The sequence below is a fragment of the Rissa tridactyla genome, chromosome 18 (assembly GCF_028500815.1).
Source record: "Rissa tridactyla isolate bRisTri1 chromosome 18, bRisTri1.patW.cur.20221130, whole genome shotgun sequence".
In the NCBI taxonomy this organism is placed as follows: Eukaryota; Metazoa; Chordata; class Aves; order Charadriiformes; family Laridae; genus Rissa; species Rissa tridactyla.
In genome coordinates, this window is record NC_071483.1 from 459628 (window position 1) to 485441 (window position 25814).

At 56.2% G+C, this 25814-nt stretch overlaps 1 protein-coding gene across 1 annotated transcript; it reads left to right on the plus strand.

The window, feature by feature from the left end:
* The first annotated feature begins 7431 nt into the window (after positions 1-7431).
* FNDC5 (fibronectin type III domain containing 5) lies at positions 7432-25216 on the plus strand. Its single transcript, XM_054223953.1, has 6 exons — positions 7432-7559; positions 16837-16952; positions 17258-17456; positions 18935-19024; positions 22405-22538; positions 23369-25216. The coding sequence occupies exons 1-6, from the start codon at positions 7481-7483 to the stop codon at positions 23408-23410; spliced, it is 660 nt and encodes a 219-aa protein (XP_054079928.1). The 5' UTR covers positions 7432-7480; the 3' UTR covers positions 23411-25216.
* The last annotated feature ends 598 nt before the right edge of the window (positions 25217-25814 follow it).

Consider the following 25814-nt stretch of genomic DNA (forward strand, 5'->3'; position numbering starts at 1 on the left):
ACGCCAACCTGCAGCGGGGCAGGAGCCAGCGACCGCCCTGACAAAGCGGCCAAAATCCGCGGGCAAGTTCTGAAATGCCGATGGGCAGCGTTTGCCCAAACCGCTGCTGGGCCGGCGAGGGGACCCAGCCCAGCCTGCGGCGTTGGCCCGTGGGGACCACGGGGACCTCGCTGTGCCACAGGAACAGGCAATAAAGGCAATATCGGTCTCTCGTTGCGGGTTTTCCCCCTTTTTAACAGCCTCGCGCTGGTGGCACTGCCCTGCCTGTTGCTGGAGGGCTCTGGAGGACCAGGGACCTGCACGGGCGCCTTCCTGCCCTTCACCTGCCTCTCGGCACTGAGCATCCTCCTGCGTGCTGCCGTCTCCCCGTCGATTCCTTCTCCCTCTCCACATAGCAGCAGCCGTGTCCACGTTCCTGTCCGTGCCCGTGTCCCAGCCCGAGGGGCCGGTGGCTCCGCAGGGCTGGGAACGCCCGTGGGATCCGAGCAGGAGTCTCACGCAGGACCAGCATTGAGCCCGCGGGGTGTTTTGGGAATGGGATCGCGCTGGAAACAACGGAAAGGGCAATGAGAGCTGCTGCGGCGTTGGCGTCTCCCCCCATCCCACGTAAGAAAGATGTTTGGAGGTGGTTATGGGGTGGGACTGGGACCGGGACCCTGGCATGAGCAGAAAGGGGAGAGATTTGTGCCCTCGGGGCTGAAGGCACCCCGGGGGGCACGAGCCAGACAGCCCCCGCGCTGGGCGATGCCCCCACACGCCGATGTGCTGAGGCTGGGGGAAAAGTTGGGCCCCCAAGGTGGGGGTGCCATTTCCCCTCCGATAATCCTCATATCTATTTTAATCCCGCTCTGCATGAGTGGCAGAGGGCACAACTGACGCAGGCTGATTTGAAAGGATCCCATTTCTGCCTCAAACCCGGCCCTAAACCCACCTAATCCCCTGCGCTGGAAAGGATTGCAGGGGGGAGAGAGAAGATAATGTGGGGCACGGGGGGCACGGGCAGGGCCAGACTCTGCCATCAAACACTCAGTGATTTACAGGGTCCCCAGGGCTGGGGGCAAATGACCCCCAGCCCATCCCCTCCGGCTCCTCACCCCCTCCGCCCCGCAGCCCTGTGGTTTTTCGGCACGCAGCCCCCTCCATCGCCCCGTGCTCCTTGCAGCCGTGGCTGATGCTCCCACCGGTGGGTTTTGGGGCTCAGCTGTGTCACGGGGAGCAGGACCGTCCCCCCAGGGCCCCAGAATAGCCAGGGCAGGCAGCAGCGCTGCCTCGGGGCTGGCTCCCGCTGGCCCCAGCCTTGTGGCCAAGCCGAGATGCTGCCAGGAGGATGCTGAAATGGCCGCGGGCACCGCTGCGATGCCTTCCCCACTGCCAGCGGGGAGAGACGTGGGGTGTCGGCGATGCCCTGGCTGGGAGATTCCCCCTCCTCTTCCTCCTCCTCCTCCTTCTTCTCCTCCTCCTCCTCCTCCTCACAGGGATTTCTTCGGGAATTTCCTGCGTTGCCATAGCAGCCATGAAGCCCTGGAGGCTTCACTGCAGCAGGGCTGGGTGGGATGGGGCTGCGGGGAGACCCTGTGCCCGGCCCAGGGGACACGCACCCTCCACCGAGCGTGTCCCCGTGCCCCAGGGCACACGTACACACAGGGAAACCGTGTCCCTGGGGCGCACAGCTCTGCACACACGCATGCGCACAGGGCAGCATGTGCTGGTGTCACATTTGGCCTGGCCTTGGCTGCTGTCCCCAAGCCGGTGGGGCTCGGTAGCACTCGGCGTGCCAGGGCTCAGCACACCGTGGTGGGACATGCAGGGTCTTTGGTGATTTGGGCTCCAGCATCGGCCACCCTGGCCCCACGTGCCCACGGGAGCATCCACGCATCCAAGGTGGCACAGGAGGAGCCCGGCCATGGCCGGGGCGGCTGTGGATGCCCTGGGACCGTGCCCTAAGGAGGGTGAGTGCCCGGCAGACAGACAGGCGTCGTCCCCACAGCCTGCTGGGGCGCTGGGACGCGCTGGGAGGGCAGAGGGGCAAGAGGGGCTCAGCCCCTGGCTGTACCAGCAAACCCAACCAGGGTCTCCCCCACGCCCCGCAGCCCCCTCCCTGAGGGCCCACACCGGCCCCAGAGCTTGTCCCCGTCCCCACGCCACGCAGGGCCCCATGGAGGACATGGTGAAAGTAAGCGGAGCCGCGGCGGGGGCGCAGGGCAGGGGCTGCAGGAATAGCTGAGGATTAAGAGCAAATGCCCAGATAATGAGGATCTTTGGTAAAAAGCCCATTTGTATAATTTAAATCTCTAATAGGCTTCCTGGAATACAAAGCCCTTTGTGATGCCCGATCTCATCTGGATCAGGAGCCGATCGCTCACTAAATCTTGACTTAGCGCCGCGGGGATGCAGGGACGTTTCATAATGGAGTGGCTCCGTCCCCACGTCCCCACGTCCCCGTGTTGCCCACGCTGCTGCCCTGGAGCACGTACAGCTCACCTTGCCCACGCAGCCAAGGTCGGGGCTCCTGGGGACAGGAGCCCTGGTCCCTGTGGGGCACACGCACGTTGGCACCTGGACACGTGTGTTCAGCAGCGCCGTGACACGGAGCTGGGCCACGGGTTTGGGGCAGTTTGGGCACAAGTGGGTCCCCAGCTGTATTTTCAGCTGGGGTCGGGGGGACTGGAGGAGTGTTGGGAGGGGAGATGTGCTGTGGGCATCCTGGTGACCAGCTTTCTGTGCCGCCTCCCCTGGCATGGTCTGCAGAAGCGCCAAACCTCTAAGGCTTTCCCTGCCACAGCGGCAGGTTGTCACCATGCCCAGAGGGTCACAGGGCTCCCTGAGCCGTGGTGGGGACAGCCCCTGGCCAGGGTCTGCCCCAGCTCGTCCTGCCTGGGGGTTTCGGGGGTGCTGGCGGGGAGGGCGGCCGGGACGTGCCCAGGGCTGGCTCGGGGGGGGCTACAGCTCGTCCCTGCTGTATCCCACCATGGGGCTCGAGGGCTGCGGAGGTGACACTGCCATCCCGGGGAGGTCACAGCCCGCTGAGGTGGGCACGGGTGAGACCGCGGGGTCTGGCGCTGGGGCAAGGAAGAGGGCACCCAGAGGGGTCCAGACGCAGCCTTGACCCTTGTCCCCCCGCCCTCCCCAAGGACCAGCGGCGTTAAACACCGTCGCCACTGTCGCCAGCGCCACCGCTGTCACCAGTGCCACCAGTGCCACCAGTGCCACCGCCACACGCGAGTCCCGGGCTCCCTCTCGCGGCGTCTCGCCCCATCTCACGGGGTGACCGAGGAGCCACGGGGACCCGGGGGGTCAACGGCAGCGGGTCCGGGGGGCCTGGGCGGGGGGCGCCGACGGGGGGCACGGAGCCGGGAGGGAGACTCCGAGCCCGGGGGGGCCACGCTCCCATCCCCGCCGGGCCCCAGCCCCTGCGGCAGGACCCCGCGGGACGCGCCTGGGCCTGGGGCCGGGGGGGGGGTGGGGGGTGTCCCTTCTCGGGGGGCCCGGAGGGATTGGGGGGGGGGCGGGGGCGGCCCCCCCGGGTCCGGGCCCGCCGCGGGGTGTCGGCAGGTGGCAGCAGCGGCCTTCGGCAGCGCCGGTCGGCGGGCGGCACCCCGGCACGGAGACCCCGCCAGCCTGACCCCCCCCGCACCGCCCGGCACCCAAACAGCACCCCCTGCACCCCACAGCACCCCGCCAGCCGGGCAGCCGGCACCCCACATCACGCCACATCACCCTGCGACACCCTGTCAGCATGGCACTCAGCGCTCCACAGCATCCCCCAGCACCCCACAACGCCCCCCTGCACCCCACAGCACCCCACAACCCCCTCCTGCGCCCCATAGCACTCCACAGCCCCCCCCACCCCAGCATCCCGTACAGCTCCCCCTGCCCAGCACCGCACCCGGGCAGCCCCCCGGGCAGGACCCCACACACCCAGCACCCTCTGCAGATGCCCCCCCCCCGGCCCCCAGGTCTCCCCACAGCGCTGCTCCCCGTGTCCTGTGACCCCTGCAGTGCCCCCTCTGACATGCAGAGTCCCCCCGATGTGCAGCATCCCCCCAGGGGTATCCGCAGCCGGGCAGGAGCCCCTGGGGGCCGGGGGGGGCAGAGGCCCCGGAGCGGTTCCGGTGAGCAGCCACGCAGGCGATGCGCTGTCAGGAGAGCTCTGCGATGGGGTGCAGGACACCTTCCCCCCGCGGGCTCAGGGCGCTGCAGGGAGGTGCAGGCGATGGCTGGGGGTGGCCGAGACACTCCTGGGGTACGTCTGTGGCTCTGGGGGCCGGGGCTGGCCCCGGGTCTCCTGGGGAGCAGCAGCACAGGGTCCCCCCTATTTGCCAACATCCCTCTGTCCCACCATCATCCCCTGGGGACCCCAGGGCTGGGACTGTCCCTCCTGGGCGACAACTGGAGCATCTCTGCACACCACATCCATTTCCCTCATGGGCTGCACGGGAGGCCAAAAAGGGCCCCTTGTAATGGCCCTACCCCACAGTGCCGATTTAGGGACAGTCTCTGTGTCACGGGAATCTGATCTCGGTGCTCAGCTCCTGCCAGAGCTCGGCCCAGCATATTTAGGGTGAGGTGGGACAGGACAGGGGGTGGGGCACCAGGAGGGGGACGGCTGGTGGCCTCCCAGGTGTCCATCTGGTGATGTGAGAGGAAAGAGGAGCGACTGGGGAGCTTAAGTGCATAATTAGAGCTGTGACTTAATTGGCACATCAGGGACACGCGACAGGCGTCGTGTGACTTGAATAATGATGTGCCGGCATGGGCGAGGAGGCTCCGCACCACACAGGGAGGCAATGGGAGCCCAGAGGGGATTGGGGCAGGGAGGGGAAGGACACCCCAAAAGGCCTTAACTGGTGGTGGGAAAGGAGAGGGGACAGGGAAGGGACAAGCACAGCATGGCCCGCTCCATGCACCTGGCGGCATCCAGGACCTGCGCCCCTGGAGGGGACCTCAGTGCAGTGGTGATGTCCCAGGGAACCTGTCGAGGATGGTAGACATCACAGGGGTGGAAAAGAGCAAAAGTTTCCCCTTTATTTGGAAAAGGGGAAAGGAAAACCTGGGAATCACAGTGTTAACTGTGTTCAACCTCTGGAAAAATACCAGAACACATCAAAAACCCTCTTGTGGGAGCCTGGGAGGTAGCGAGGAGACAGGGACCAGCCCTCTTGCATCTGCCAGGAGCAACCAGGGCAAAACACTGGCCATCTCGTGTGCCGGGGCCCAGCCTCAGCTCGCAGTTGGCAGAGGACGGGGTCCGGCACAGCAGCACCTTCCTGAGGCCGGCCGGGCAGTCTGCCTGCGGGGAGTCACTGGTTTTGTGTGACAATCCCTCCATCTCGCAGCTGCCGTGGGATTTGGGGCTCCCCGTACAGAGGCAAGGAAACGATGCTGCCAGCAGCATGGAGGCACATCCTGCTGCGACCTCGGCTTTGCATTTCAGCTGGAGCCAGTTCAGCTCCGCCAGCCTTGGAGCCGAGGGCTCGTGGTCCCACTCCGGGTGCACAGCCACGGAGGAAGCACCGGCAGGAGCCTGGCATGCAATGGAGTCTCCTGCCCAGCCTCGTGCTCCGACGAGGGAAGGCCCAGGGGGAGCAGGAGCCCGGCCTGCAGCCACCCCTGCACGGCTGTGCCCAAATCCCGGCTCCATCAGCAGAGCCCATCCACCCCAGCCACCAGTGGCTGCATTTGGAGGGGGTACTGAGCTCAGCACAGGCTGCTCTGGGGAAGGGCTGAGTCTCCCCGCCAGCCTGGGGCTCCCGCTCTTCCCCTGCACCTTCTCCACCGCTCAAGTGGTGAAATTTTAATCTGCTGCCGGGCAGAAGAGGAGAGGGAGGCACTGCGGATACTTCCCTGGGAAGCAGCCGGGTCCAGCCGGGCGCCCCAGCACTGCCATGGGATGCAGCGTGGGCACGGCCCTGGCACCGTGACGCAGACATCGCTCTGGGAATTATCATCATCTCAAGCTGGGGAAAGAGTGGTGGAATGACGCAGGGCTGGGGACTGGCAGGACAGGGTTGTCTCCCGGCTCTGCTGGAGGCTTTTTAGGTCTCTCTTGGGTGATGGAGGCCTGTCGCTCCTTCGGGAAGGGGCTTTGGTTCATGGGGAGACACTGGGAGCTCTGCAGGATCTCCTGTATGCGAGGGGAACCCTCAGCTGGGGCATCTCTCACTGATCCACAAGCACGACCACAGTCTGTGCATGGCTGGAGGGTCCCCAGCACCGCTGCCAGAGGATGGGAAGGGGAAGGCAGCAGCGGCTGCCAACGCTGGGCCTGTCACAGCCAATTCACTCCCCATTTCATCCAGCGTAACTCTGTTGACACCGCTAGTGCAGGGCGGAGAGAAACCACCAGTCCATAACCCAGACTGTAGGGACCAGGTTCGGCGTAAGCGAGAGGACGCCACTGACGCTCCCGGGAGCCCTCAGGCCATGCCGGCTCCCTGGCAGGTGGCAGAAAATAAATACCTGGGCCAGATAGATGTCCAGTAAATGATGCTGCCCAGATTCATGGCACAGGCCCCACCGCCTCCTGCCCACAGCGTGGCTGGATGCTCCCAGCCAGACCCGTCCGTGTGTGCTGGGACCTGTCAGCACCCTGAGGCCACCACAGTTAATGGGGCCACCCGGGGCCACCGCAGCGGGACCCTCGCAGGGGCAGGACACCTCATTGCTGGTGGGGCGCAGCTGAGGGCTCGGCAGAGGCTGCGGTGGCCAGAGCAGGGTCCCCCCACCCAGTGATGCACAGTTTGGCAGCTGGTGGCTGAGCTGGAGAAACGGCTTCTGGTGCCTTCAACTAGTTTTACCATAAATCAGAGCGCTGCCAGCTTAATTAACCTGAAGCCACAGCTAATTCCAGCAGCTCATCTAATCCTCATTACCTCGGAATTTAGAGCCCGGTGAATCGCAGGGACTGCGTGAAACCCCAGCGGTAAAATGTCACCGCTGCTGTGCACAGGGGGCTCGTCCCGGGGTGAGCCCAGCTCCTTTCCCCGGTGGCCCGGGGGGGGGGGCCGGCGGGGAGCAGCCCCCGGGAGGGCTGGGCCGGGGGTGTGCCGAGCCGGGGAAACTGAGGCAGGCGGCGGGGTCAGGCCGTGCGGGGGGCCCGATCCGCCCCCGTCCCGCCGCCCCCGGGGCCGGGGGAGGGATCGGAGCGGGGCTGCCCGGCGCTGCAGCGGGCGGAGCCGGGTGCTCGGCGGGGCCGCGCCCGCCCCCGCCTCCCGGTCGATCCCAGCCGTACCGTACCGTACCGTACCGTACCGAGACGAGCCGAGCCGAGCGCAGCCGAGCCGAGCCGCGCCGGCCGCTCCCGGCGGTGCCGAGCCCCCGCCGCACCGGGCGGTACCGGCGGTACCGGGGCCCGGCGCTCTCCGCGGTGCTGAACCGGCGCCGCCGCGCCCCCAGGACGCGCCGCCGGCGGGGCCCGGCCCGGCCCGGCCCGGCACGGCCCGGAGCGGCTCGGCCCGGCGCGGCGCGGCGGCCGCGGGGGATGGAGCCCTTCCTCGGCTGCACCGGCGCCGCGCTCCTGCTCTGCTTCAGCTACGCCGGTCTGCGCCCGGTGGAGGCAGGTAAGGGCCGCCGGGGCCCGGGGAACGGCTGCCCCGGGGGGTGAATTCGGCGGGGGGAGTCCCGCGGTGCGCACGGGTGGGAGCAGGGGGAGCAGCGTGCAGCGCGGCCGGGTAGGGCTGCGCAGAGGGGAGGGAGTTTGGGGGCATCGCCGGCCGGGACTTTGTCGGTAACTGGGTTCAGAAGAGACAGGAGATTTCGGACACGCAGCCTCGGGGCATCGGTGTCGGGAAGCGCTGAGCTCTCGCCCCCACCGGTGTCCCAGCGTGGGTGCTTCCAGCCATCCCCGGGGAAGGCGGCTCGTAGAAATGTGGCGTGAAAACAGGGGCTGGGGGACAGCGAACAGAGACCCTCGTCCAGCACGGGGGAGGCAAAGGCTCTCCTGCCCCCGCGCTGCCTGCTCATGTCACGGGGCTGAACTAGAGCACAGGAGGCAAAAACAGATCTGCTCTGACAACGCCACAGCGCGTTAGCCTTGGCGATCCCCCTCCCCGACTTCTGCTCACCCCAGGCTGTCTGTGGCCCAGCCAGGCACTGCCGGGAGCCCTGTGAGCTCCTGAGGAAGCACCGCTACCCCAGAGGAACCACCTCTCCTGGGGCACAGCGCATCCTGGATGCGTAAACCAGGCCCCTTCGAGCTGAGCAGGTCCTCTGAAATGGGGGATCTTTCAAGGAGGCAAAGGTCCCCAAGAGCTAGCTCTAATTTTGGAGCGACCAGGACGTGCTCAGGTCCACTGTTCTCCCCCGCACCAGTTGGGCTGAGCCTTCGCCCGAGCACCCCACGTCTCTGCGGGTGCTGGTGGGTGCTTCCCAGCCAGAGCCAGACGCCCTCCCCGGCTCTGTGGGCTGTCTCCCTGGCTGGCTGCAAGATGTTGGTGGAACAGCTGCTTTGATTTGCAAAACGCTGATTGCCAGAATATCTTGCATTCCAGGAGGCTGGGGGTGACTATTAGGGATACAGAGCTGCGGGGAGTGGAAATTCCTGTGCCCGAGCCAGACCCCGGGAGTTGCTGGAGTTACATTTGCCCCTGTCCTGCCCGTGCCGGGGCTGCAGCAACCCCCCGAATGCCTTCGGCTCTGACACACGTGTCCTTGGCCAGACATCGGCACTCTGAAGTTGCCGTTTCACAACTGACAGACCCGCGGAGATTAATGAAACATTCCCAAAAGGAGGGAGCGATGGGGGAAAACACCGCGGCACAATGGAGGCGTCTGCAATTGTAACAGCCCTCCCAATTTTCTGTAAACTAGGCCACTTCCCCTGCTCTTCCTTATCCTTGAATCACCTCAGTCAGCTCCTGAGAGTAAACATGGAGTTGTGTCACTGCCCATAACCACCTTCTGCTCCTGTCTTACAGGCAGCGTTTCTGTCCGTAAGGGGTCCGGGCGTTGTTAGGAGCCGGGCAGCTCTGTCACCAGGGACGGCCGCCCAGTCTCGCGGCTACGGCGTGTGCTGGGGAGGCAGGAGACTCAGCTCCGGGCTCTGAGGAAGCTGCGTGACCTTGGTGCTGTGCCACGCACCCCCCGCTGCCTCTTCTTTCTGTGCTCTCCTTCGCCAAGGGCTGTGATGGGCTCTCCCCGCACCCCGGCAAGGCAGCGAACATGTGTTGTCCTTGCTTTTCAGAGAGGGAAAAGAGGAACGAGGGTATGGAGTGATTTTCCCAAGGTCACACAGAGGGTAGTGGCAGCATCACCACCAGCTCCATGTCCCCAGCTCTACCGCATGGTGTGGCCACCAAGGTGTGCAAGCCAAGAGTCATTGGAGAAGCCTGTGGAGAGGAAACTGTCCCCAGCAGGGTCAGGCAGGGATGGAGGCTCGGTGGTCCCTCCCTTTTGGACCCAGAGCTCATGCACATGGGTTTAAAACCATGTCTGTTGTGAAAGGTTAAAGCTACTGTCCCTGGGAGGGGACCCGAGAGGACTGGTGCAAATTCCCCGCTGATGCAGCGGCGAGGGCTGGCAAGGGAGCGGCACAAGCACAGACTCTGCTCTGAAAAGGGGGGGTTTGGCCAGTCAGGACCATTTTGGGGCAAGGTGATGCCAAGGTGAGCAAGAAGGGGAAGCGGGACCGGGAGGAAAAGGTAGCTGAGAAATAACCCCCACATTAACACCCTGATAACGCTCAGCATCCCACCAGCGCTGGGTGGGTGAAGCCCTTCGACTGGTTCCTACTGCTGCCTGCTCAAGAGGGTGCCTGAGAAAACATTCGGGATGGTCGGCAAATCAGAAATACAATTTAATTCTGCCGCAGCGCTTGCTCTGGAAGCGGGCTGGCCCATCCTGCCCAGCCTGCGAGGTCCGAGCTGCCAGCAGCCCCCTCCTCGTTAGGCAGAGGTACCAGAGGGAGGTGAGCTGGGCTGGGCTCGGCAGCGCAGGGCTGCTGTTAAGGGCTGCAGGAGCAGCAGGTGATGCTGCGTAATGATGATGAAAGACCCCAAAATAGGCCACGTTCCTGCAACTTGCTGGGGCACACAGCATCCCTTCAAGGTGCCCGCCCGTAGAGCAACGCAGGTCAGGTTTATTTCCGTGAGACGGAGGGGAAGGGTAACACACTGCTCCAGCGCACGCTCCAGCGCAGCCTGGGCCCCATCCGGCTCGCAGCCTGCACAGGACCTGGACTGGCTTCCAGCTGAAGGAGCCCCCTAACAGCTCCTCCACCCCCGCTGCCCAAAGAGGGGCCAAAACCACCTGGCTGGATCCTGGTCCCACCTCCGCTGCCCAAAAAGGGGCTGGATTGTGGTCACTGCTCAGCTTCAGAGCACGTTCTCATCCCCTGAGCCACTCCGCAAACCAGCTCCTCTGCCTCTGCTGAGGTGGGTCTCCGTCCTCCCCTCCTCCCCAGGCAGCCCACCGGCTGCAGGGGGGAAGGAGAGCACAGCGAAGGTGCGGGACGCGGATGCTGTTCCCTGTCCCGTACCTCACCGGGGCACGCTCACCTCCTCCTCTGAGCTGGGGGGCTGAGCTCACCCACGGGCTGGCAGGATCAAAGCCAGACGCGAGCAACAGGCTCGGCACGCACGAGGAAGCAGTGACGGGTCTGGCAGCTATTTGGAGATGGCAAACTGACCCACTCCGGCCCCCTTCCCATCTCACGGAGGCCACGGAGATTCCTGGCCAGCTGACGGATGGTGTAAGCACTTTATTGATTTCTGCATTCAGCGTAGGAGAGATTTAATTGAAATATGGAGGTTTCTAACCTCAGTGTCAGCCTCTCCGCGGGGATGCTGCTGTGCAAAGCAGCCAAGGTTGTGCCATGCTCTTCCAAACACTGTCTCCTGCTGGGAATATACATGTGGAAAACAGAGATCCCTCCGAGAGAGGGACGCGCTCGCAAACATTAACCACGCACACCATGGCAGGACCCAAAAACAGCCCTCGTGGAGTGGTAGCGAATATGGCCTCAGCCTTTTGGCATTTATTGTTAAATAAACCCCTCCTGGTTTATACAGTACCCAGAGGTCAAATTAAGGCCTGACTCCAGGATAATTCAGTTAAAAGCAGGAATGCATTGAGCAGCGAAGCATGCCGGTCTCTGTGTGCAGAGCTGGGTCAGGACCAGCCAAACTCCCGGGGGAGGGCCGGGTACCGGCGCCCAGCAGCTGCCCGGGAGACTCTGTGTTTTGTTTGCTCGCCCTCTCTGCCTCGGACAGATTTCTCTCTTATTTCTCTAATAAGACACAGGAGTGGGCTGAAAAGAGCTAGAAAAGACCGCAGTTCTCAGTCCTCCCTGGACATTCGGGTCCTGGATAAATCACGTCATGGCCATGACTCTGCTCTGGGTTGGCAGCGTTAAAACCCAAGTCACGGCGCTGGTGAGACCCGAGCGAATCCTGCCCGGCTTTGGGACTTAGAGAGTCGCATGTTTGGCAAGCATGGCACATTTCCAAAGTAGAAATCCCCTCTCCTCCTGCCCTAAGGAATTCCGGATAGCTGGAATGCTCAGGGAGCATCCCCGTACTCCCTGAAAGGGCTCCATCCTCCTTGACAGCATTTCCACCCGCGCACTTGGGTACCCATTCACTGAGGGATCAGCGATAGGCCGGGGGGGGGTGAGAGGGGGCTGGCCTATTAATATCCCATTTGTCCAGGGGAGTGGGCGGTCAGCAGGAAATAATTGCCTCTTTCCCAGACTGAAGAGCCACCGGTTGGTCTTTCTGCTCTTTGAAATTCTCAGGGCTTCACAAACAGCCCCGCTTCCCGTGCGGCCGGGAGCGGGGTGGCAGCGGTGGGCCCTGCTCCCTCCCACTCCCCTGCAGGCTCCCGTCATTAAAACACTCGGGGAAGCTGAACGCCGCGCCAGCCCTTCCTACAGACCCCAGAAAAGCTGACAAGCAATTATATCCACTGAAGGGAGCCATGCTGGGAGAGCAAAGAAAGGCTCAGAAAGGCAGCAAAAGCAGGTCTTTTTGTACCCACGCTCACAGAGCGGGCAGCAGTGCTTTGCGGAGACATCACACGGGACCTTACGGGATGCTCCTTCCCCTTGCAGGTCGTGTCCTTCCACCTCCTGTGTCCGCAGGGAAGGTTGCGGTGCAGGAACAAAGAGCTACTGGGATTTAAGGCTGACATTCACCGCTTCCCGCAGGAAAGGGCACGCAGCTCACAGGCGGATAGCACTGAAGGAGCCGCTTCAGAGCCTCGGCCGGCACTCTGCTCGCTGGACTGTGTCCTAGGGGCTCTGAAGCAGCTGAGCCCTTCGCAGCAGGAAAGGAGCTGCCTGGGGGAGAGGAGCAAACTGACTTGGAAAATGCCGTGACTACAGCGTAGCCTTGCCCATGGAGGAAGCAACTGTGCTTCACTCCAGGCACTTCCAAGCAGCTGGAGTTTCCAGGACAGTTGAATTCAGAAGGAAGTTTTGGGGCGAGGCTGGGCCCCTTGGCTGGGGAGATAAATCTAGGCTCTAATTCCAAACCTATAGCCTGACCACAGGACTCGGCTGGCAGAGGTGACCTCCAAGGGTGTGACAGTTCCACAGATTGATCCTTTTACTGTAAGCAATGACTCTTCCAGCAGCCTGCATGGCCAAAGGCAGCAGGCCGGCTCTCACCCCCAGCCCCACTGTTAGAGCTCATGGCAGAAGTCACAGATTGAGCGTGGCTTCAAAAGAGAGACACAACGGTAAGGAGAGAGACCACGACAGAGGAGCCAGGAGCTCTGAGCTCCTCCCAGTGATGTCTTTGTGGCGTAGGTACCTCCTTGACCCTGGAGATGCCAGGAAAGACACCTGAGTGTCCTGGACACCCCCTTTGCTCACCCCACCACCCTCGATCAGCAGCCCCCCTTTTGCAGGTGATAGCAGCAGCGGGATGGAGACAAACCTTCTTCCCCCTCATTTTCCCTCCCCATCCCATCGTGCGACAGCTCCGATAGTGAAGCCAGCATAAGGGGCAGGCGGGTGGTTTCCTCTTCCTTGTGCCAGCAGCCGCTGTGTCGACAATGAAAAGCCAGGGAGGAATCAGCCCAAAGCTGTAAAGTGTATGGCGGGTTTTTTTTCTCTCTCCCAAATAAAAGTCCATTAATAATCAGCAAGGCGTTTAATGAGAGGCTAGAAGGAGTTCTCAGCACTAAGAGGGGATTAAGGGTAATCTTCATCGCTCATGCCTCCTTGCTGTGTGGAGGCGGTTCTGCCCTGCTCTTGCCAAAAGGGCCCAAGGTGGGTAGGGGCGAGGTAGGGCTGGGACACACAGCCCTGGGGGATGTAGGACTGCGGCTCACCCGACGCAGGGTCCCTGTGGGCAGGGAAGAAGACACAGTTTAAGCATGATCAGTTTTGAAGCAGCCATTCACATTTAAAAATCATGATTCCATCTTAATTTATCAGGGCTTCTCCTTAAAGGGGGGCTGCAATTTCTGCTGACATGAGAACGAGAGCATCTTGTCATCTGAGCTCACAGCTCTAATTCAAATTTGGCCAAACAGATCCTCTGCCAGTTTGCAATGTGTGATTTGCTCCAGCAGGCATCGCAGCCTCTGCGCTGGGATGAAGCTAAACTGCTAAACCAGAAACCTTGTACCATATGGATCCCTTACAGACCAGACAGGAGATGTGCTGTCCTCAGCGTCTCTGGAGTAAACATGCGTGAGAAAGGTTTGATGCACAGCATGTTCCTTGCTATCTCGCCCGCAGCGGGGAAGGAACTGCCCCTGGGGCCATCCCACCCTCCGTGCCTGGTCCCAGAACACCAGTGGCTTCCTGGCCACCGCAGGCACAGAAGGAAAGTTTCCAGGAGTTGCTTATGACTCTAGAAGGAACCAAACATTTGGGTTTGGCACCTCAAGGCTCTGCTAGAGATGCTGACCCCCTGCAGCCAGCTGGGAAACAGAAATTACATCTTCTCCACCTGACCTCAGCCGGGCTGGCACTACAAAGGGCTGCAACTGGCCCAGGAAGCCAAAAGCGGTGTGGAATAGCTTGGAATGGTGACTAGATTTTAGAAAGTCATGATCTCATCATGCATCTCCTGGGAGTGGGGAGAAAACCATCCTCATATGGATTAAAATTTTGGTTCCAAATTATTCACTCAGCTCAGCTCTGGGAGCAGGAAACTAATTTTCCTGGCTTTGTATTTCTATCAAACGCCGCGCTCAATTCTCTTTTCATACTGCTTTTATACTGGTTTGACACCACTGATTTATGCGTAGCTACTCCTAATCTGTGGTAGTGAAAGGAAAGGCACGCTCAGATCTGCTGTCCTAGATTTCACTGTATTATCTGCTGCCTTCAACTACCTCGTCTCCCTCGCAGGTAATACTACGAAGGGGGTTTTCTAGACTGCTCTCGACCATCCTCACCAGCTGATTTCGCCCTCCCTACACTCAGAGTCCTGGTTTGCAGGCTCCGAGCACCGGGTTGCAGCTTCGCTGAGTGTTTACCTTCTGCCTCACGGCCCTCCACCCTCTCTCACCCCGAGAGGTCATTTGCTCTTCTCCAGCTGTGCTGTGTCTTCCCAACTCCCCCACGTTTTATGTCATCAGGGAACTTAGACACTTCTTATGCTATGCCTCCCTCAAGGTCACAAATTTCAAAGGGGACTCGGGCTCCAAGCGGGGTGTGCTGTATGTTCCCTTTTCCCAGCCTGAAGCTTTTTCCCTGATACTCCGCTCTCTGTTCCTGTGGGGTTAATTCATCTCTTTTCAAAGGCGTCCTCAACCTAAGCCGGGTAAATCAGTGGTAGCTCCAAAAAAAAAATTTTAGCTCCTAAAAATATCCAGGAAAGACAACCATGCCGGGATTTAACTGTACAGCTGTACTTTGAGAAGGGCAAAGGGCCTGGCTGCAGCTGGAGACTGTTTTGTCTCCCATCTCTCAACTCTGTCATGTCCTCCGTATGTTCTAGCAAATTCATCAGGCATGACTCACAGACCTTCCCTGGGCGCGTTCCCATCTGCTGACTGCCCCTTCCTAAAATTAGACCCTACTCTTGTTGGCACACGGGTCCAGTCACGGGAGAAGGTGCGGAGCCGCAGACCCACGTCTGGAGGAGCCGAGTCCAGAAGGGACCCATGTTCAGGCTGAGGGGGACGATCCGTCCCCCCTGCTCAGCGTGTCCTTGGCCCTGCTGCGGCAGCAGAGGGTGAGGTTGATAAACATTTCAGTTCTCCAAGAACTGGCTGGAGACCACTGCCTCATTCCACGACGGCCAGCCCCCGAGAGATGAGAATGCTCTGGGTCAATTCTGGCTTGATCACCTACTCCAGAGACGAAGGACACCTTCCCCTATGAAATCCTGGAGGCCATGACTGCTTGCTGCTCCTCCTTCTTCAGTCCCAAATTCACATGAACTTAGCCATGCACCTTTCAGCAACCTTTTTGCTCACTGAAGGACTCGCTAGAATCAGTCCACGTCCAAACAGCTTGTCCAGACATCCTGTTCCAAAGGGTCTCACCGGTGGGTGTGGGTGTCCCGTCTGCTAGGAAGGGGAGCTCTGAAGGCAGGACTCTGGGCGTTGTTTGGGGAGGGGAGAAAGGAATAAGGTCATCGCTCTGCTAAGTGTGGAACGGCACTGACCTTCAGCTGGGGAATTTTGTGCTGCCGTTATTTTCTCTGTTCCCGGGGGAACATTCACCAGGAGTGAAGTCAGTTGTTAGGAGACTCTGACACTACAGCTAGAATATTTTCGGCCACATTCAGGCGGCTGGGACTGACTATAAATCCAACAAGTGTTACTGGAGACGTGCACACATGCATCCTCCTTTTACTGTCGACCTCAGCCCCAGCCCCAGCAGGGCAGTGTTGTGCAATGGTTACAAAGCAATAAACATATTATTCTTTCATGAGAGTCAAATAAAAAAAAGACTCTTTCTCACCCTACTGACCTCCTGGGGGTAGCCGGAGTCCTGGCAGTCTCGTTAGCATTTACTGCCTTTGGGTTCGGGGCACGAGCTGGAGATTGTGAATTAAATTTGACCAGAGGAGAGGGAACAGGAGTCCAACCTGCTGCACAGAGCGCTGGAAGGACTGTGCCAAGCCTACAAGGTAAAACCTTCCCCCTGAGATGCCAAGAAGGGCTTTGCACCGTGCAGCTCCCTTGGGAAGAGGGTCCCGGTCCCAGTTGGTACCTCAGAGCCCAGCTCGTTTTGGCAAGGCTGGCAGCCACGCAGATCTGCCCTGCAGCTCGAAACTCAGCTGCGCTCTGGAGCTGGGAATAAACACAGAGCCTCGGGCTTTCACAGCCTGCGCTTTCCACATTACAACGGTCCGTCGGTGCCGTTGCAGCATGCTCTGCTCTGTTAGACGTAAGCGGATGGTTGCTGGATGTCCTCCGACCATCTGAGAGACATCAGCCACAAAATGTGTATAAAAATTTTTCTGTCAAACTAAGAGGGAAAAGCAAAAGAAACACTCCCATTTACTACTCCTGAATTTCAAACTGAAGAGTGCTCTTCAAAGCGTTCAGTCTTCATACTTCCAAGGCAGAGTTTGCATTTCCTCCCAGCTGTCACTGCCAGATCATAACGGGAAACAACAGAGAAACCGTGGTACGTGGTTGGGAAGGATGAGATGAACGAGCAGTGGTCTGCTGTTGTTAAAAGAAACTGTTCCTAAGGGTCAGATATTTCACACACATCTAATGCAACTCATATTCTCAGTAGAGATCTCCTAGAATCCCACTGGTAATTGGGACACGGAGTACCCGCAATTTCCAGGTCCCAAACCCAGAACCACATACCCGAACCTTCAGCAAGGTCCTTCCCCATCCCCCTCCTTGCCCTTGCTCTGTCTCCTGCCCGCGGCTGTGACTTTGCCTCCATAAAGGCTCTGCTCTCCCTCCTTGCAGACAGCCCTTCGGCTCCAGTAAATGTCACAGTCAAACACCTGAAAGCCAACTCAGCCGTTGTGACTTGGGATGTTCTGGAAGACGAAGTTGTCATTGGATTTGCAATTTCCCAACAGGTATGGTGCCTACAGTTACCCGGTTTCGATCATGTTCATCTTCACCCCAGGTCCCCTCAGTTTCCAAATTCTCTTGCTGCAGTTTAAGTCCATTCCTTCTCGTCCTGTCCCTCGTGGTCTGGGAGGGGACTTGGCTTCCCCGTCCTCTTTGCAGCAGCTCTTCATGTATTGGTAGCTGCAGAGAGGAAAGGGTCCGACAGTCTCCACATCCGTGGTGGACAGGGCAGGAAGCAGTGGTCTTAGATGACAGCAGTGCACATGGGGGGCCACTCCACCACTCTGTGCTCTCCTCTCTCGGCTTCCAGAAGAAGGACGTGCGGATGCTGCGCTTCATCCAGGAGGTGAACACCACCACCCGCTCCTGTGCCCTCTGGGACCTAGAGGAGGACACTGAGTACATTGTGCATGTCCAGTCCATCAGCATTCAAGGCCAGAGCCCTGCCAGTGAGCCAGTCCTCTTCAAGACCCCCAGGGAAGCTGAGAAACTAGCCTCTAAAAATAAAGGCAAGTGTGGGTGAGTTCCTATGTGGCCCCTGGGACGCCCAGGCAGCGTAGGGCTCTGCAGAGAGGAAAGCAGTATCCTGTGCGAAGAGAATAGCTGGGTTAAATGCACACAGGGGTGAGTGCCCTCTCGCAGCCCCACACGGACACGCAGGATGCCCTGAGTGCACCCAGCAGACAAGGCTGATGGGTGCACAAAGCGACAGGGAGATGCTGCCGAAGGCTGGCTGTTCATTTCTCCCATTTCAGGTGAGGTTTAACAGGCAAAGTGAGGAGGAGAAGGCTCCCAGCCTGGGAGCATCGTATCCAACATCCTTGCAAATGGAGAGTGACAGGGGAAAGTCCTGAGCAGGCTGTGAACTCGTGGAACTAGACTCCTGGATGGCACAAGGCACAACACCGCTGTGCTCACAGGGCACTCGGGGATTCGCTCAGCCTCCTGTGCTTGGATTCCAGGACAGCACAGGCAAATATACCCAGAGAATGACACATTTCTTACATTTCAAATATTTCTGCCAAATCACAGAATCACAGAAAGGTGAGGTTGGAAGGGACCTCTTGAGATCACCTAGTGCAGACCCCTGCTCAAGTGGGGTCAGCTAGAGCAGGCTGTCCAGGATCACGTCCAGTTGGGTTTTGAATATCTCCATGGAGGAAGTCAGGCACTTCCTCACTGGCAGCTCCTTCACTTGTTCCTCTTAAGCCAAAATAGATTGTTGAGGTTTTCTCTCAGCAAGAATCACTGCTACAAAAAGGGCTAGGGAGTAGGGGGGTCTGGGATATAAAGGGTTACTGCCTGCCTACTGAGGACCCAGCCTGTTGCAGGGCTTTTGGCCGTGGTTCCTAGGATGTTGTGAGTTCTTGACTCTTTCTGCTAAAATGATTTGGTGTCTGTAAATACTGAATTGCTGTTCATCTGAAAGCACCAAGAGGAGCACTGCTTCCCTCCCTGGAGGCCTGAACTGTAATCTTCTTAGTGCTTTGAAGCCAAGGAGGCACATTACGCCCTGCAAAAAGGCTCTACTCATTTCCGAATCCCATGGCTCCACTGAAAAATATCATGCCAGGCTCCACACTCTCCTGAGCTGGAGAGGAACTGCTGAAGCATGCAAGGCTTTGTGACAGGCGCAGACAGCACTAAGAGACCAGAGACAGAGCAGAGCGAGCCGCCACGGGGACAGATAACGTGGACTCACCCCATGGCAGCTCCTCTGCGGTCACCGCCTGTTGATTCTGTCCCGCTGCTCCTCCCTCGCCCCGTCTCCTGCAGGTTGTCGGGGCACTTGCTGCAGAGCAGCTGATGCTCTGCAAGTTCAAAGCGCAGCTCAAGCTGCCGGCCTGACTGGCGGGCGAGGACTCTCTCCCTGCTAGCTTTGACCCTGACGCACTGATGATTTGAGCCAAGGGCAGGGTTAAACTGGTGTCTAGTGCAGCCTGAGCCACGCGGTTAGGTTTCATGATCTCTCTTTCCCCTTGTGCAGATGAGGTGACAATGAAGGAGATGGCGAAGAACCAACAGCTGCGAGCAGGGGAAATTCTCATCATTGTTGTGGTGTTGTTTATGTGGGCAGGTCAGTTCAATCTTTCCGTCAAAAGCACGTAATATCCCTAGGGCCTGCTGGCTCACTTGGTTTGCATATGTAATCATATAAGACCTGAAAAGAAACCCTTCCTCCCCGAAAGAGTACTGTATATTCAGCTGTAAGGGCACCTCGGTTCCCTCTGCAGCATCACAAGCCGGGCAGTGCCAAAAGCAGGTGAATCGGTGGTCTGATCCAGTCCAGCAAGACGTAGATAATGGACTTGATGAACCAGTTGCCTAATTCTCCATGGCTAATCCTGTAATCTCAATTTTTCCAGGCGGCACTGACAGTAATGCCCTCAGCCATCCAACAGGATGCCTCGAGCCCTTCAAATGATACAGGTCACTGTAATTATCTGGCTATTATATGACTCCAATGCTCATGCAAAACAAGAATTTAAGAGTCTGGCTCTCAACACCCACTATTATATATACACAAAAACCCACTTCAAAATCAATTAAAATAATAGAAGCACTGAAAGAACAAACGGGCCCAAACATCAAAACACCAATAAACCCAGATCGTCTCAACATCCACTATTAAAATACAAAGAAAAGTACTTAATAGGAAAAGGAGGGACATTTAGCAGCAGGAACATATTAATTGAAAGGAAGGAAAAGCCTACATGAGCTTAGGATGGTGGGAGGAAGGACTAGCATTAGCTGAAAGCTGCTATCCCAAAGGGTGCTTTGGAGCCAAACTTTTGGCAATCTTTTGAAATCCCACCCTAGTCCTTACATCCTGCAGCCACTAATCCTTTTAATACAAGTGGAGGCTCTGCTACAAGACGGCTACTGTAGTAGATGATTTTATAAGCAAGACTGCACGCCCAGCTGCAGCTGAAAGCACCCAGTGCTGTGAAATATGAAGTAAAATCATCCTCGGGCCACTTTGCCGTGGGACGTGATGGGCATAGCTAGGCACATACATTAACACAGTCTCTAACAGAGCATCAGACGAATGTGCTCCTTCAATATGAAGATCCCTCACTGTGACTTTTGTAAGATGGACAAATATAGAAATTAAATTTCCAAAGAGAACCAAGAGTTTCCTGACATGAGTCTGAGACCACATTTCATACAGTTTACAGCAAACTGCACCTAGGACAGACCTCGCTCACGTGTTTTAAGCTGGCAAACAGGGAGAGGAAAATGCCTCTGACTCCCGCTCCATCAGCTTAGCATGTCTGAAGTGGCTACAGCCAGCCCTTCAGCTTGTTCAGTTTGGAAACTACATGCATGAGTTAATGGGAAATAAAGTTTGCACATGTTTGTTTTCTATTTCGAGCCCCAGCATCCCCTGGCTGCCAGTCAGCTGCTGCTCCTGCTGCAACGTAAAACATTAATGAAACATTTGCTCCCTGCGAGTCACAGAGCACGTCGCCCCAGGGGGAACAGTTCAGGTGACCCAAGGAAACTGGCAGGAAGGGAAATTAGCACTGTGGTAAATCTATGATCCATAAAAGACAACCTTTGCCACTCGGTATTTAGTCCTCTTGTCCCAGGCAAACCACTTTGCCACACACAGAGCGTGTAAACAGTCGCACAGAGAATCCTTCTTGGTCAGAAGAGAAAGCCACCACCATAGCACTGAGCAGCTGATGACTTTCACAACATGTAGTTTCACCAGTTTACTCCATCAGAGGATTTGGCCCACTTATACTAGATTCTGCTGAGATGAGAGACGTCCAGGGAGAGTTGTGAAGAAGAAACCAGTCACTGATCTGAGACAGGTCACAAAAGAGGGGGATGGAGGGATTGACTGTGTCCTGTACAGTTCTGCAAGGTTTCTTACAACCGAATCCAGGTGACACAGAATCAGATCCACGTATAACATCTTTTCACCCTGTAAAGTCCTACGTTTACCATGCTTTATTTGCATTTCCAGAGACTGGACAGAAATTACTGCTAAAGATGATAACCAAATGAAAGCCTAATCTAAATTAAAAGGTTTCCAAAACCTCTGGTCCATGCTCTTTTCAGCATTTATGCCAAGTTTTAGTTGCGCACATTCAAATTTAAATGCTCTGCCAGTAAAAACAATCATGAATAATTACACAAAGCGACTGAACAACTGATTCATCTCCCACTGTATTATAATCTGAAACTCAGATCAGCATTGGAACAAAGAATTTGCTAATACCACAATTTCCCTTCTAGACAGATGACTTATATTTAAAAAGGAAAGTGGGTGAGGGGAAAATCTCTCTACGTCTAGTGGGTTCTTTACACGGTCTCAATATACAGAAACCTCTTTCCAGCTCTTAACCTGGCCTGGCCATAACCTGAATGTATGACGATGTTTTAGCAGATGTGAGCTGGAGCCGGTCTGTGCCCAGGGCTCTGAACTGAGACAAGACCCAAGCTCTTGGGTCCATCTTTCTGCTATTGCTCACAGCACTTTGCTTCTCTGGGCCTCAGTTCTACCATCAGAAATCACAGAAGGTGTGACTGTGGCAGATGTTAACCTATTCTCCCAGGATCAGCCATTTGTTCACATACGCAAGAAAGAATTTGGACCACTGTGTTTATCAGTAACACCTGGGGGCAGCTGCCATAACAACAACATAACACCTCACTTTATAAAGCAGTTTGTGATGATCTGGTGAAAGCTTTACGTATGTTTCGCTATTAGGGGAGCTGGAATATTTTTCAGTAAGGGAGAAGCAGCATCTGCCTGGGTCTACTTAACTTACGGGTTTGGAACCCGCAGGCAGAGAAGTTATTTGGTCAAAATGTCACATAAAAGGTTCCGAGAAAGACATTTGCAGTCTTCTTATGTGTCATGGCTGCCCCTGCTTTTCTCTTCATGTGCCTGCGTGTGTGGGAGGAAATTTCCACCGGCAGCTTTTGCTGCCGTCACTGTTGCATATTTGCAGATGTTGTCCTGCTGCTCAAAAGGCCCTGGCTTATATCACACGCAGGCAGGTACGGTACCTGCCTCTCATCTGCCAGCTCCAGCTCCTTCTCTTCACCCCAGAGAAGAAAGATCAGAGGACACATTTTCATTAACCAGAAATTCCAGGAGCTCCTGCGTTTGCAAAGCAAAGATCCTATTCAACCGCACTGTTAGTGTTGATCGCTATCCAAACGCAGGGCGCAAAACACTTGTCCCATTTAATGACAGGGAAGTCGGAATGTAATTAATCTGCTCCTCTGTCTAACTAGTTTAGCATGGAATTAGGCGAGAAGGAAACAGCCGTAGGGCTGACTAGCTGTGTTAGAAAACGATCCTTTGGAGCAATTGTGACTGCTGCTGAGATCTCTACCAGAAGGCACAAAGCCGGCTGGCAAGCGAGGGATCTCTGATCTCTGCAGGCTCCGGGGGCTGAGCTCATTTGTGTGATCGCTAATGCTTTTTCCTGTTAGGGGTGATCGCCCTGTTTTGCAGACAGTACGATATCATCAAAGATAACGAGCCAAATAACAGCAAGGAGAAAGCGAAGAGCGCCTCGGAGAACAGCACTCCCGAGCACCAGAGCGGAGGGCTCCTGCGCAGCAAGGTGAGCTGCTGCTGGCACACAGTGGGGGACGGGGCAGACAATCAACTTCCAGCTGGGCTTCAGCGAAATTACCCAAATAGCAGCCTCTGTTAAACATCCTCACTCCAGCCTCCTCCCTCCAGCTGCGATGCAGACAGGGAACACCCCTTCACATCCACGCAGGCCAGTACCACGGCTTCCTTACTGGGCTGAGCCTCCCAGATGCATCAGGACACCAGCACTTCATGCCCACCTCTGGATTAGCCTGCACCTCCATCAGCAAAACAGATTTTAATCCGTGTTTCTGAAATATCTGAGCATCTCTGGAAGAAAAATGCACTGAGCAATTCTGCAGTCCCTGAGCTGCTTGGGTCCTTTCCCTCACAGCAGCCCTTAGGTGGCATATGGTAAAGGGAACATTATTCTTGCAATGAACTGAAGAGCTGATCAACAGGAACATGGCTGGTAATACACATGATGTTAAAGGTATGCCATATCCATAATGTAAGCAGACTCAAGCCTATAATTTATACCAACTTATTTCAATTAATTTAACTTCCTCGTGTTTCTATTCACTACTTGCACTCTGGCACTTCCCCACCACTTCACGTTTACTTATTATTTGAAATAGCTCACTAATTCCTGCTCATTCAGAAGCAGTCGGTGACGAACCATGCAACCCTAAAGCCTCAACTCTGGCCCTTTTGCATTATCCTGAGGGGACGGGAACAAGAACTTTTACAAAAACAAAAACTGACCAGCACACTGCACTCATCTCTGATGTGGGGTTTTTTTTCCTCTCTAGCGATTTCTATCCATCCTTTCTTCCTTTGTCTCCTCTTCTCTTCTAGTTCCCCAAAAACAAGCCCTCAGTGAATATCATTGAAGCGTGACAGCCTGCCATCTGATAGATGGACTCCATTCCTCACTCTCACTTTCTGCCTCTGAGCCTTGATGACTTGGGAGGTGAAATATTGTTGGAGCAATTTGGAAAGAGACCTAGTGATTGTCACTCACTGGCATTCACACCTCCTTGTCCGTGTTCTGCAAAACATCTAGCCAGAAAGAAAAATCCTGCAAAAAAAACCCTGAAACCCAAACAATTAAGATGGAAAAGCATCAGTGAGAGAGCTGCTGCCGGTGATCCTGTTCTGGACTCACGAATCACCTGAGCTGGAGCAACTTCTCACGCACTCCTCTCCACCCTCACACTCCGTCTTCTGGAACAGTTTTCCTGTCCTTGGAAATGTGCAAAGTTTTGTTGTATCTTTATTTTGTCTCACTGTCACTACATCTTGACAGTATTAAGGTGAGCTCAGGCATCAGTCACTGTCACTCCGCTCCGAGCTAGAAAGGAGAAAAGCTCATCACAGACACGACTAGCGACCAGATTTTGGCTGCTGTGTGCTCCCGGCTTGCTTTGTTCCATTGATGTGTGTTGTGTAACACGTCTTGCAGGTGGGTTTTTAAAACAAAACAAAACAAAAAAAGAAAAAACAAGAAAAAAAAAGGCATACCCCAGTTTCCAATCCCACTGGGAGAACTTCCCTGGTTGTTCTCCAGTTAGGCTGCAGCACGTCTCCACCACTGGTGTCTCTCCTGTCTCACGCTGGTGCTCTTCATCTCAGATAATTGGGGCACGCCAAACACTGAGGCACAGACCAATATGAGGGGACACCAGAAGCCGTTATTTAGCTTCCAGGATAATTTCAACCATTTTCTTCACGGTATTTTCAGCTGGGCCTGTGTCCACCACCAGTGTGATAAAAGGTCCATAAAAATGTAGCCAGTCAGCAAAAAAAGAAAAAAGAAAAAAAACTCACGATACCGGTTGCTATGCAAGGTCACCAGCGGCAATTGCTATTTATTGCGAAAGGCTCTTGCCTAAGGGACCTTTTTCTGAGGGCTTAAGTTCTTAAATTGCTTCTTTTAGTAGGGTTCCTGTGGGAAGGTCGGGTTCTCCTTACGTGTCCCGTCTGCACTATTTTTGTGACGCTGTAATGTCAGGTATCTGCTGCAGGCAGTCCTCCGTAAAAAGGGTGACGATGAATGGAAAAGGGGTGGGGGTTCCCCTCTCTCTTATTAAGTGCTTGATGTTTGTAAGCTGACAGGATCCCTGGGATTGCTGGTGCTCTGGAAGCTGGTAAATGCAAGTCCATCACACAGAAAAGATTTAACTCTTTGTAGTGTGTCATGGGGTATCTGTATTTATTTAATTACTGCACAAGACCACTCCATATGCACTAGGGGATGAGGCAAGATCCTACTTGTTCCATCAAATACCAAGGCGGGTTGGCCTGAGTAGGGTTGGAATCTCGTTACAACAAACCTGCGCTCAGATGAGCCTGGTTTAAAAGTCCCTGCAAAGAAACAGGCTGGCAGTAACCGAGTTCAGCCATCTCTCCTCTTCCACTGTCACCAGCCTTTCCAAAATAGTTGATTTGGAAGAAAGGCATTAGGAAGTCTGCTTGCAGATGTGCTGGCGAACAAGCGAGGACTTCCCTCGTGCCAGCTGCAGAAGGCAGGCCAACCCCTAAGGTCTCTTCAGTGGATCCTTTGCCAGAACATACTCCTCCATCACCAAGAGGGAGAGGTCAGCACCTCTGATACAGACAGAGCAATAAACATTTTATAATGTACAATAAAATATTAAAGGCAGCTCTTGTGTCCTTGTAATGTCTGAATTTAGTAATATTTCATCTTTGTCTGCTTCGAGCAGAACACACACAACAGAACAGGGAGATTTTCTCTGTTTCCCAGGGACTACAGCATAAAATGTTTTCTCAGTGTCTGGGTGTAGAAAACCAGAAAGGTTCAGAGTTCGCTCTGGCTGCGGGACAAGGGAAAAAAAACATTGCAATATAAATAGCACTATGGCCATACCTAGCGAGATTCTTCAGACATGCCTGTTATCTCCTAAGAAAGAAATGTCATTTGGAATCCATACCCCTATAAAGGGTGATTTAGGACAGATGGTACAGCATGTGCAAAGCGATAAGGGAGATGCTCTCTCATAATCCTCGAGCAGACAGCCAAGCAAGCAGCCCTCAGAAGGCTGTTAGGGAAGAAATTCAGCCGGGAAATTTGGCAGGTTTGGGGGGTGGGGGGTTGCGTGTCTGTTTTTAAAGCCAGTTATCCCTGGGAGTTCGGATCATATCCCCTCTTTTACAGTAACTCTTCTTGTTCCCTAGTGACAGGTTTAAACTATTTCTTTCCTAATAGAGATGTGCTCAGTCTTTGTTTGGTAGAAAAGAATTAAAATGTAAAGCATCAGTGATTGCGCAGAGTTAAATATTC